Source organism: Podarcis erhardii (genome assembly GCF_964252035.2).
Source record: "Podarcis erhardii genome assembly, chromosome: 1".
Classification (NCBI taxonomy): Eukaryota; Metazoa; Chordata; class Lepidosauria; order Squamata; family Lacertidae; genus Podarcis; species Podarcis erhardii.
This window is the reverse complement of record NC_138497.1, coordinates 18,326,542-18,340,049: the sequence shown is the minus strand read 5'-3', so window position 1 is coordinate 18,340,049 and position 13,508 is coordinate 18,326,542. Positions and strand designations below refer to the sequence as shown.

At 45.0% G+C, this 13,508-nt stretch overlaps 1 protein-coding gene across 4 annotated transcripts in view; it reads right to left on the bottom strand.

Moving 5' to 3' along the window:
* Positions 1–6,593: 6,593 nt before the first annotated feature.
* CCDC85C (coiled-coil domain containing 85C) overlaps positions 6,594–13,508 on the bottom strand; it is a 170,588-nt gene continuing 163,673 nt past the window's right edge. For 3 of the 4 annotated variants that reach the window (XM_081864259.1, XM_081864258.1, XM_081864257.1), the window contains 2 exons: positions 10,382–10,480; positions 6,594–7,094 (listed from right to left, as the gene is read on the bottom strand). In XM_081864259.1, the coding sequence (XP_081720385.1) occupies positions 7,005–7,094; positions 10,382–10,480 (189 nt within the window). In that variant the 3' untranslated portion in view covers positions 6,594–7,004. The remainder of the gene's footprint in view (positions 7,095–10,381; positions 10,481–13,508) is intronic. The other variant, XM_081864260.1, reaches the window with a different exon arrangement.

The following is a 13,508-nucleotide window of genomic DNA, read 5'->3' as shown; positions in this document are numbered from 1 at the left end:
ACAGGAGAGATTTTTTTTCCAGGTAGAAGCAAGCACCTGCTGGTTCTGGAAGGTTACACTGCAATTTCAACTTTTGGTTTTGTAAATAATTTTGTTTGCTTGTGAAAAAACCAGAATATAAACCTTTGATACTGCCCTTTAGCTCAGTGAAAGTGAAATCAGTAGCCTGTGCTTTCAGAAGTGGATGAAATGTGTGTTGTGGCCTTCTACTTAATCAACATCATCCCTTCTGTATATATTTGAAGCAGACTCCCAGTTGCTATTTTGGACTATAATTATAATCATCCTTGCATATTGACTGTACTCACTGGGGCCAATGGAATTAGTTAAAAAGACAAAAGGAGTTAATTATGGTTAAATACTGATCTGATTTAAAATATTCAGGTGACAGTGTCTCTGCAAAATATTCCTATAACTGCAAACTAAGTTGAAATATTGCAGGACTGCAAGATCACAGGGTAAACAGAAACCATTTTCCTATCCTAATTTGAATCCAATTAATTTAAAGACCTTAGTTTGTTAAAAAGCAAAAAAAAAAAAAAAAAAAAAAATCACATCTCACTTACAAATAAGGTATTTTATTTTCTTCAACTGAATGTATGCACTATCACAATCTCTTACTTAATTTTTACTAAAATATTTCAAATGAAGTTTTACACACTTATCAAAAAATCTGCTTACATTTTCTCTCCTCCCCACCCGCCCCATCCCAACTTCACAAAAGCAAAGTGATTCAAAGGTATAAACGTGTGTGCTAAGATCTAAAGACATTGCTTATATATACATGAGCCGAGGTACTAATTTATTCCAGTTCTTTTAGTCAGTCATATACAGAAAATATAGCGGGGCTGTAAGATCACAGGTTGAGCAGAAATCATAATTTCATACTGATTTCCAAAAGCAGCACAAATTTTCCCCACTTTATGAAAAATATACAATTTTATCACTTTACAGTCATGCACTTTGAAAAAGATCAGTAGTACTTCTCCCACCTTGTTTCTAAAAAGGTAAAAGGTCACTTTAAAACACTGATTTATCGCTATCATTTGACTAAAAAAAAATGTGCCGTTCTGAAACAAGGTTGTGCTCTTCCTCACAAAGGTACAGGGAGCCAGCCCACTTGGAGTTTGCCATTTAAGAATTTTCCTCCGACTTGCAAATGTTAAAATGTTACCCATTTTTTTCAAAAGAAAGGAGGGTAGAGGATGGAAAACCATGAATTTTGTTCGGACATTTTAGAGCAGTTGCAACTCAAAACTGAATGCTCACGAATTTCTGGGGTATAAAAATTTGGTCCCAGCTTTCTGAAGCAGGTTGTAGCTTTGAACTATCATTTTTTTTAAATGGCCATCATTTGTAGCAGGGGTGTGGCTGTCCCTTCAGCTGAAGAGCAAGATTTACACCCCAAAACACACACTTTCGAGCACAGTGTGCAATGTTTATTTTTGCTGTTTTTGACAACTGAAACTTCAGCACCCAAGTCATACTGCCAAGTCGTTGAGTGACATTTCCCACCCGTTTCCCGATCCCCAAGGAAGACACTGGCTTTAGCTCAGGTTGAGCTAAATACAAAGCAGCAATTAACAAAACAAAACAAAATTACATATAGCATTACATCTGTAACCTCTACAATGCATATCTTGCATTTGAGTGTACCTTATGCTTTCATCTATGAAAACATAGACTATCTTTTTGTTGCAAAGAAAAAAAGAACCCATATATTAAAAGTACTCGGGAGCAGGGGGAATTATTTGCTTGAATAGGGCTAATTATAATAATATGGTTTGTGCAATATCCACTATAGCGAGTTTACTAAGTCCTGGATGTTTTCTCATTTTCAGATTGCTTGGGGGTGAAGGTAGCGCTCATGGCATTTGTTGGTTTCATGGCCAACACTTCATCCCTGTTGTGTTTTTAAAGTTTGAATTTTACCCAATGAAATAAAATGCAATGCAAGTAAGTGTTTTCCTTTGGCTTGCCACCTCCCCCGTCATTCAACAAGCTGAAAGAAAAATCCAGCCCACCCAAACATCTGGAGTGGGATCCATAAGGGCCTGAACTAAACACTACTCATCAAATTTGCAGATGACACCAAACTGGGAGGGGTAGCTAATGCCACAGAAGACAGAATCAGAATTCGAAATGACCTTAACAGTTTGGAGAACTAGGCGCAAGCTACAAAATGTTATTTCAATAGGGATAAATGTAAGGTTCTGCACTTAGGCAGGAAGAAGAAGAAGAAGAAGAGGAGGAGGAGTAGTTTGGATTTGATATCCCGCTTTATCGCTATCCGAAGGAGTCTCAAAGCGGCTAACATTCTCCTTTCCCTTCCTCCCCCACAACAAACACTCTGTGAGGTGAGTGGGGCTGAGAGACTTCAGAGAAGTGTGACTGGCCCAAGGTCACCCAGCAGCTGCATGTGGAGGAGCGGGGAAGCGAACCCGGTTCACCAGATTACGAGTCTACCGCTCTTAACCACTACACCACACTGGAAGAACCAGAAGCAAAAATATAAGATGGGCGACACTTGGCTTACTAGCAGTACATGTGAAAAGGATCTAGAGGTCCTCGTGGACCACAAGCTGAACATGAGTCAACAGTGTGATGCAGCAGAAGCAAAAAAATCTAATGCTATTGTAAGCTGCATCAACAGAAGTATAGTGTTCGGATCAAGGGAAGTAATAATACCACTCTATTATGCCTTGGTCAGACCACACTTGGAATCCTGTGTCCAGTTCTGGGCACCACAATTTAAGAAGGATGTTACACGGGGGAACATGTGCAAGAGGAGGGCAACCAAGATGATCAAGTGTATGGAAACTAAGTCTTATGCAGAGTGCTTGAAGGAGCTGGGTATGTTTAGCCTGGAAAAGAGGAGACTGAGACCACATCAGGACACTTTCCTTTCTCATTTGCATTTTATGCATCCATCTCAGCCATTTTCTGTGTACATGCGGGGGATCTCAACTGTCAGATCTCAGCTCTCAGATCTCAGGCATCCCTGAGCCTCCTGTCCATTCTAAGCAATCCAGATTCCCTTACTGCTCCACCTGTACTGTCCATACATGCTTGCACACCTGAGCTTCTCACATTCACCATTTTCACTCAAAAAGAATGTAAGCCATCAGTGGTTTCATTCCCAGCAGGGAGACCAATTTGCTCTCTTGGACTTTGGCTCACATGAGAAATGGGTTCCGAAAGGCTGAACTACAACTGACCTGAAAATGGTTTGGGTCAGTTGGGGCCTATTTAAATGGATGAGTTGGATTTTACAGGTATGGAGAGGGCACGTGGCCATAAATATTTCTGCTACTGCAGTTTTCATTAAGTGAATGTTCACCTGAGTAGGTTAAGGGTTTTTTGGGAGAGAGTGCCTAGAAAAAAGCCTTGGGTCCCAATCCTCATTCCTCTTACTTGAATAATAAAAGGAGGGGGGGGACAACAGGGAGATTATCACTGTTATATCTGCCTGTGGTGAGAAGAGAAAGGAAGGAGGGAGACTGTGTTGTGAGCTCAAGGCCCCACCTGATCTCTCCTTCGGATAATTCCCAGGGGTGCTGCTAGGTGACCTGTTTATTGAGTATTCATTCACCCTGACTTGTCAACACTGGCATTTATTCCGATTTGTTTCTGGGGAGGTTAGATAATGATGCTTCAAAACGAGTGTTTTCCCACACTGTCCAGAGCATGTCCCCATCACATTCCTTACTGCCATCTTTTGAGGAAGTGAGTTTGTTTGATGCACAAGACCTCACCATCTTGCACGACCTGAATTTGCTGGTTTGCAACTGAATCCCAGCAACCATCTGGATGCCCCAGGTCATAAACAACATCCAAATAGGCCGAGTACCTGGGTATGGGAAGGATGTGCAAAGCCAAGAAAGGCTGGAACATATTCAAGTGGAAATGCAAATGGAGAGGTATACTGGGAAGACTTTGACTCAAATCTTTTCGGTTTATCTATTGGTTGCAGATCTATGCAGGTCCTCAATAAGAACAAACCCTGAATAGTGGCATCCCAGAGAAGCAGGCCTAAAAAACAGAAAGATCTAGCAGCACAATAGCCAAAATTCTTTCTGAGACCAGACTGCAATGGCTGAAGGTTTGGCAACTTCAGGGTAATGGAAAAACGCAAATATCTGAAGAGTGAGCATTAGCCCCCCAAACCTCCCTTTCTGTTGGTTATTTTACACAAGTGGAATTTCAAAGCCGACTAGTGAGTTGTTATGCTTTCTTGGGGAGAGCCAACATCATGCCATTGGGACTACAACTCCCAAGAGCCTTAGCCAGTGAGTGTTCAGGGTGATCGGCCTTGTATTCTAGCAATGTGTGAAGCTCACTCTGCTGGCTCTGCCTGCGCTATACAATTTGAGAAGATGTACCAAGAAATGCGATGAAACAGGGAGAAAGCGATCAAAGTCTTTGGCAGGTTACAAAAGAGCTGCATTGTCATAATAGAATACCGGCGGCCCCTCCACTACGCAGCAGTTCAAAGAGACACTTGATGCGGGCGAGTGGCTGAACCACGGAGGCAACACTTCTGAAAGACAGAGTTCTCTTTGTGCGACACAAACGGCTGCTCCTCCGCTTACATTTTTAGATAACACCATTCTGCGCATTATTTCAGTGAGAAGAAAGAAAGAAAGAAAGAAAGAAAGAAAGAAAGAAAGAAAGAAAGAAAGACACTCTTTGCAATGTCATGCCAAGGCTGAAATAAATATTTAAAAAATGGAGAGAAGGGGTGGCATTTTCTTTTCAGTTCTGTAAAGCATAGGCAAGAGGGGACACTGAAGAACTGCTTCACTTAATCTTTTTTCTTTCTTTCTGGCATGGAGCTAACGTCTGGATAAGCAAAAGCAACAACAGAGACAGAAGCATGTCCACTAGAGGGTGAGGCAAAGGTAGGCAAGGCAACTGTACCTTTCACTGTCGGATGCAGAGTTGCATGAAAGAGGGAGTTTAGGCAGGTGAGAATGGAATGCTGCCCTTACACTGAGGAATCTAGTTCAGTACTTTGCGGGGTTGCAGGCAGGGGGCGCCACTTACTGAACGAGTCTCTTCCATGCAACTATTAGGAGCCTGCTCAATGCCAGCGCCCTTGGGTAAAATGCTGTTAGTGGCGCTCCATCTCTAAGCGGGCTCGCCTCCTCTTTCTTCCCGCCACTCTTGCCAATTCACCTTCCTCTCCCTTGGATGCAAATCAGCACCACTGCACACACAGAGAGAAAGGCGTGTAAATCAGGGATCAGCAAACTTTTTCAGCAGGGGGCTGGTCCACTGTCCCTCAGACCTTGTGGGGGACCGGACTATATTTGAAGGGGGGGGTAGAACGAATTCTTATGCCCCACAAATAACCCAGAGATGCGTTTTAAATAAAAGCACACATTCTACTCATGTAAAAACACGCTGGTTCCCAGACTGTCCGCGGGCCGGATATAGAAGGCGTTTGGGCTGGATCTGGCGCCCAGGCCTTAGTTTGCCTACCCATGGTGTAAATGTTAGGGTCCTTTCCTCCTCACTCACTCAGAAACCGCTGGGGAACAGGCAGCAAGAAGGCCACAAGACCACAAGAATTGGCAGTGGGACCTTGGCTAGGGTGTGGGCCTCGGCCAACTGGTCATTGACACCAGACCTGAGCCTGGTCCTCCTGAGCACTTGATCACTCTAGCCTACCATACGCCGTATGTCAACGTTGCATTAAGTGCCTGCTATTATTGCTTGGAAGCTGCAGCATTTCCGCTGCAGCAACATGAAAAAAATGTAAGTTTATGGGGGTCTCCTTTGCATGAGTGCCTCGCCCGGAAGCTGCTATGCAAGAGAGATAGGAGACATCAAGCTTATTGGGGTTCTTTTGCTTTCTGCAAGAACTGCAATATCTATCTGATGCAAAACAGATAACAGTGAGAATATAAGAACGTGGTGCCTCCAAGCATGCTCTGAGCCTAGGAATCTGTTCTCAGCACCAGAACTGAACGGAGCTTACAGAAAAAACCCATTCGAAAGCTTTCTTTGTGCCAGGCAGCCTAAGTAAGGTGCTGTTGCTACTGTTGAAACAATGGGCGGTCAAGAGCCCCTGCAAATCGGCCAGAGATCAGACCCCAGCAGATCTACCTTCTGCCCATTCCTGATCTAAAGCAGCCACCATGACTTGCGGGATTTGGGAACTTCAGCCTAGGGTGGGGCAACATGAAGGCAGTCACAATGACTTAGCAACATGAAGGCAGTCACAATGCCTTCAGCTGTGCAGGCCGGGGATTGCTTCTCAAAGCGCGCATTTTAATACCAACCAAAGATCTCTAGCAAAGCTTATCACTCTCAACAGGTAATTGCCAAAATAATAAGGCTACAGAGAAATCACAGAGCTACTTTTGGTGTTGTGGATTCCATGTTAGTTTCTAAAACAACGCAGCTGGGGTTGTAGCTCCGTGAACAGGGCAAAGGAAGAAAGGGAGGGTGCTTTTGGACGACCTGTTTTATTGCACATTTGTCCTGATTTGTTTGCAGGGTGGTGTTGCACCAAAAAAGTGCACTTTCCAATGCATTTCTCCATCACTTTCCTTATGGCAAACAGCCCAATCTTTTTTTTTGGGGGGGGGGGGAGGCGGAGAAATGAAGCAGTTGTGTTGTGCAAGACCTCCCAATCAACTCCCCGCGGTGCAACCCAAATTTGCGATCGCAAAATGGCAACGGACTGGAAACTGTCCAGGCGAGGAAGGTCCCTTGCTTTTGGGTTCAGGTATCTCTACATATGACCGTACAACAAAGCAGGTTGTCACTACAATACAAATGACACAAATCGGCCATTGGAGGATAGTTATTAACCCATTTAACATTGTTCTGGATCAGCACAGCCTGCAGGCAAAGCCTTCCAAGCTGCCTTATTTACACTATAAACAGTTACAGAAAGATGGGAGAGAGTAGGAAAAGATAACCCTGGCAGCTAGATGCCGAGAAGTCCCTGTTGCTCTTCCTCTTTCCTCTCCCAGCCTTGCTGCGTGAGGTGCTTATAACGGGCCTTTGAACTGGTTTCCGGAAAGATGTTGCCTGATCGATGGTTTGGAGCTCGCTGCATCCCCCAGTTTCCGCCAGACGACCTAAGAGCAAAAGGAAAGAGAGGGTCTTATTACCATTTATTTTATCTGCATTTGTACAGAGTTTTCTATCCCACCCTTCTAGCGCCTATATGTGCTACTCAGGGTGGCCTACAACAGTTTTAAGACTTCATTGTCCTAAGATACGATAGGCTGCTAAGCGCTTTCAGTTCTGAGGAATTCCTGGCCCCAGCTGGGTTTGCGAGATTCCTCTCCGATTCACTAGGTGGCACCCAGATCCTGAGATAACATTGGCTGACAGGTTTAAAATGCTGATCTTGTTAAAGTCTCCCAAATTAGAACTAGAGAGGGAGAGATGCCTTAGGTAATGGTATCAAACCAGCAAATTAGGCTCAGAAGTTGAGTTCAGAGCTAGGTCAGTTGCTGGCAAGCTTGCAAGAGTCATGTTCCCTTCATCAAGCATTGCTTCCAAAGTGGAGCAAGTTGTGTGCCCTTCAGACACAAAGTTGCCTTGCATTAGTTACAGATAGGTAGCCGTGTTGGTCTGCCATAGTCAAAACAAAACAAATTCCTTCCAGTAGCACCTTAAAGACCAACTAAGTCAGTTCTTGGTATGAGCTTTCGTGTGCATGAGGTATCTGAAGAAGTGTGCATGCACACGAAAGCTCATACCAAGAACTGACTTAGTTGGTCTTTAAGGTGCTACTGGAAGGAATTTGTTTTGTTTTGCCTTGCATTAGAAATCCAAAAATGCTTAGAGCAGCCATCTCCAACTGAGCGCCCTCCGGCTGTTTTGGACTAGAGCTCCCATCCGTTCTTAATGTTTGATGTTTTACTGTGGTTTCACAATTTGTGGGAAGCCATCCGGAGCGGCTGGGGCAACCCAGTCAGATGGGTGGTATACAAATAACAAATTATTATTATTATTATTATTATTATTATTATTATTAGCCAACCCTGCTCCCAGGCAAGAGCCATAGCTCTGCCCCAGCAAAATTACGCGTCTTGGACAATTTCCTTAAGACACCTTCCTTACGAGTTTCCGAGAGAAAGAGAGGGCTGCATTACGAAGGGCTGTACCAGTTCAGGGCTCAGATTACTGAACCCTTTAAAAATCCCTGGTCTCCAGAAAGCTTGCCAGCCAAACCAGGCTCTCAGGCCAGCCCCTGGCAAGGTCTGTTTGGGGTGTTCATTTCAAAAGACCAGGAAGTGTCAGCAGCATTCCTGAGAAGATTTCCTCGTTTGTCGTAATATCTCAGGCTGTGCAAACATCATTATTTTGTTTTAAAAAGAGAAGCTAAAAGGGATAGCCTCTTGAGGTGCAGCCCTCACATCCCTGCACCAAAAGCGAGCTTTTTCTAAAGACAGATTACAGATTTCATTGTTGAACAACAGAGCACATTCCGCAGTGCTTCACATCCCAGAGGGCGGATTAGTTGATGGCACTTGCAATGGCAAGATGGTTTGTGGGAAACCACCCAGGTCTAAGGTTCACAGCGGTTTTCCAGGGACGTATCCTGGAACGCTTTCTTACTCGTTGTGTGTGGGAAAAACCACAATGCCTTTCCCGTGCAACAGAGTGCGCTTAAAGAAACAGTGCTTCTTTTGTCATTGGTGCTTATGGCTTCGTGCCATGTGGCAACCCACAAGCCCAGGGTGTTCACATCATACAAAGATTAGCGGTTTCCATCCACTGAAAGCTTCTAAATTGGACCAGATCCCACTGGGGAGTATGAGCTTTCAACCATAACTGTTACCCTAGGCGGCCCCATGAGCGTTGTAATGCTCCAAAGTTTTGTTTATGTTTGTTTTTTAGGGGAACAGATCTGAAATATTCAAAACAAGTGGATGCGAACCAGAGAATTTCAAGGTGAAGGTTAAATCCTACCCACTCTTCTCGAGAGATCACTGGCACAGGACTGGGCTGCAGGGCTGCAGTCCTATACACAGTTAGCTAAAGGTAAGCCCCAGTTGAGGTTCCCAAGAATATCTATCTATCTATCTATCTATCTATCTATCTATCTATCTATCTATCTATCATCTATCTCTATCTATCTATCTATCTATCATCTATCTATCTATCTATCTATCTATCTATCTATCTATCTAAACATGGACTGGGTCAGTCTGAAATTGAAGATCCAGGGAGGCTTTTCACTTGCAAAAGAGGAAAGAAGGGGAAGTAAAAGATGACCACAGTTTTTGACTTTCAAAAGCAATTTGTTATGCACAACCTTCAAGAATAGCCTTTCCCAACCTTGGGTCCTCATATCCTATTGGACTACAACGCCCATCATCCATTACCAGCAGGGGCAGTGGTCGGAAATAATGCCACTGATTGTTGATATCCATCTGTCTCAGGAGACAATGGAGAAGTACATCTCTTGAGGGGGAAGTCAAGAGTTACAGCACCCACTGCGGCTGTAGAGACTGATACGGGAGAGACATGTTTCATTGCAGCTGTGGCAGATGAAGGCATCCGGTTGTGTTGCTGCAGATGCCCCATGGCGTTTCTTCTCTCTGTGCTCCTCCCAGTGCCCATTCCTCCTCTGGTCACTGTTATGGAAGCACAACCTGTCTGCCTCCAGGCACTGGAGACAGGAGTGCCATATGCTGGGAACATGGGCTTGGGAGAGCACGTCTTTCTCCGAGACTCCCAATAACATCAGGGAACCCAAGATTGAGAAAGGCTGCTCTGGATTACTAAGACACTCTCTGAATTATAGTCCAATAAGACACACAGGCACCGATCCATTCTGGCTATGGGAATCCTGATTCATGAATGGAATTTTCCCCACCCACATTTTTCAGTGAAGGAAGCCAAACCCCAACCATAACTCAACACACAAAATACACCAGTCCATATATCCATATGTGAGGTCTAAGTCAGCCCCAACCTGGTGCCCTTCAGATGTTACAACTCTCATGTAACCATATATAGGATTGTAGATTTAACTGATTTAATAACAATTCCCATTCACAGGAAGCCTTAAGAACTGTGTTTTTGGGATCAGATAGGGGAAAAGATCTTCAATAGGTGATTCTCATCACCATGTTGAACTATAATGACCATGACTGGGAGGATGGAAGGAGCCATGATGGCCACATTTCTTTAAAACTGCAGTAAGCCTCTGCAACCTTACACCCACAAGCATTCTGAGTGTGTGAACGTTTTGATTGACAGTATTCGTAACCCAATTTCTCTGCAGGTTGCAAAGACAACAAGTGACTAAGCCTGCACACACAGAACAAGATATTGGACAGCATTTAACACCACAGTTGGAAGTGAAAAACTGAAATGGGAAAGACTGTGAAAATGGGTTCATTACATTGCACATTTCACGAACAATTGCTTTCTCCTTTTCACTCAGGTCTTCTTCATAGTTTTCTTGAATTTGCCTGTCCAAATTCTCATGGACTTCAAGGACCTACAAACACAATGGACATGAAATTGTAAAATGATGTCACACAGTGATAGACCCTAAGGTACCCCTAAGTGGAATGACCACTCCATCCTCATGCTGTCCGCCACGTTGGGAGGGCAAACAGGCCAAAATCTCAACACACACATAGGAGAGTGGGAAGTCTAATTGCCAGTAAAACATATGGAGCTTGAGATAAATGTTCCATCTGCATACATCTCTAAGCTAGAAATGAATGGTTAGCACTAGGGGGGTTCCGGGGGGGGGGAGAGAACATGTGATCTACTTTCAACATATGCATGCACACTTTTTGCAAATGGTCACTGGATGCTGCCCATATTGCCATTGAATTGTGCAGGTGCAAGGTAACTAAGCTGGAAAAAGCTGTGGCCTGACTCAGACCTCCTGCCCCCAAATTGTGCCAACGTATGGTAAAAAGAGACAAACTTCTGCCATCATGGTTAGGTACAGAAGACAGTAAAGGAAGAGTGGTCCATAAGTGGTTAAGGAAGGACTGGAGCTTCAGTGGTAGATACTATGCATGCAAAAGGTTCCAGGTTCAATCCCTGACTTCTCCAGGGACTCCTGCCCTAAACCTGAGCCAGTTCGACAATGCTGAGCTACAAAGATGGACAGTGTGGCTCCGCATAAAGCAGACTGGCCACTTATGCGTCACCTGCCAAAGAGAAGACAAAAGAGTACAATCGTACCTTGGATCCCAAACGCCTTGAGAGTCGAACGTTTTGACTCCCGAACGCCGCAAACCCGGATGTGAGTGTTCCAGTTTGCAAATGTTCTTTGGAACCCGAACGTCTGTCGCGGCTGGCAATTGGCTGCAGGAGCTTCCTGCAGCCAATCGGAAGCCGCACCTTGGTTCCCAAACTTTTCGGAAGTCGAACGGACTTCTGGAACGGATTCCGTTTGACCTCCGAGGTACGACTGTATGCAGATTTGCAGAAGGTGAGGATGATTAAAGTGCAGAGACACAAACGGATAAATCATTACTATACTTTAAACAGAAATAGATCTTGCCGCTATGGGGAAAACCAGGTGACTGTGTGTACCTGCTCAGTCTGCTTTCCAGGTATGGATATGGGCAACTTCAAGGCCCCTGCTCTCCCTTCTTGGAGTTCTTTATCTTTAATATAAAGAAAGCCTGGACTGGACAGAGGACTCCTTCAGACAGAGGATGGTCCTCTGCAAAGCAAGAGACACATGACCACCCTACTCCTCATTCATGTCTAGCTGTCAGGGACTGGCTGGACCCTGAGGAGTGGTGGCTGGATGCATGGGCACTGGGAGAAGGTGGGCTGGAGACTGACTGGGAAGAAAGGATCCATGGTAGCCTGTAGCATCCAGGAGATGAGAGTCGGAGGCAGGAGAAGCTGCAGGATTGGAGAGTCAAGAGCAGGTGCAGGAGGAGGGAGGGAAAGGTCAGGCTGGTGTAGAGTCTGGGGCTGCCACACCTCTCCTCCTGCCCCACTGTCTCCCAGGACCAGAAGAGGACTGAAGTAAGTTGCACACAGACATTGTCTCTGCCTGCTCAGGTGGGGGAGATACATAAGCTGAGCCGGGGGGGCGGCAGCTCCCTGTTGCCGCAACTGCCTCATTGGGTGCACACCTGAGAGACGCAAGACTTTTCCTAACTTGCAAGTGAGCTTTTGACAAGAAAGAGTTAATTCCTCACGCTGGACATTCCTGACAGTGCTGTGACACAAGCATAATAATCACCCACATCATAATTCCAATTGAAGAATCAAGCTTCCACTTCCCCCCAACTCGGTGACAGAATTATGGTTAACACCGCAACGAATGTGGATTGTTTCGATTCAGATGAACACAACACTCTGTAAAACCAGGCACAAATGCTCCGCTCAGCTTTCTAGCGGGTGGCACTGCGCTTTGCACACTGACCGCTTTGAACTGGACCAATGCTTCCCTTTCCTGCCGTGCCTCAGAAGTCTCAGTTACAAAAATAGGTCATTCTCTTAGGGCCCTTAACCTACTTTGGAAATTGCATTATCCACTAGCTTAACCGACATATTTTGAACCAATGGCAATTTTGCATGACTGTACGGTTTCGCTTAAATTAATTCAATCCGTTGGCTCTTCTCTTTTTTGCAAGGGGGCGCAGGAACACCAGAGGAAGCAAGCAAGCAAGCAAGCAAGCGGCATTTACAAGCTTGCAAATAAAAATAGATCTCTAATGAATAGGAAGGAATTAATTATTGATCAAGCTGGATGCAGGCTGCGAAACCGACCCGTTGGTCTGGGCACGCCTGCGATTCTCATCAGCCTGGATAATCAAATCCCAGCCCCAGAAATATGCCGGTAGCTGAATAAATGCACATGGCCACATGTATGTACTCCAGGCTGAGACTCTCCATTAGGTTTTATTGCCTGCATGAAACCCTCCAGTAACCTAACCCTACATGGTATCCTCATATCGCTTCCCCCAGTGTAAAATGTTAACTACAGGGATTTGTGGCAAGGGGAAAAAACCTCATATCTGCTTGCATTGTATTGCATGAAGATGCATGGATGCAGAAAACTGCTCCTGTTGAACATATGCCCAGCAATATTATTATTAATGGATTTTATAAGCTGTTTGATAATTCTCTCCCCCCCCCCAAGAGGTGAATGAGTCCAAATCATACAGATGTAGAAAAACACAAAGCCGCTGGCAGGATGAAAAGGTTGCAACACTCAGCGGGCAATTTTCTCCTAGCGTTGCCACCTTTCCTCTCTGACCTTGCCCTGTGCCTTCGACAGAAGCCTGACAAACAGAAATTAAGGTGAAGCTTATCAAAGACCCGCGAAGGAAACAACGGAAAACAACTCATCTGCTCAATTCCTGCATCTCAGGCTGCTAGTGGCAGAGGAGCAGGGCCGTGACTATAAGGTGGCAACCTTTGGAAAGGGGTGTCCTACTGCGGCTGCGCTTTAGGGGATCTGGGCCTCCCAACAGCTGCGCCACTGGAAGATGCTCGGCAGTTTTCTCTGTCAATGCGCCCTGATGAAATGCAGCGTTCGT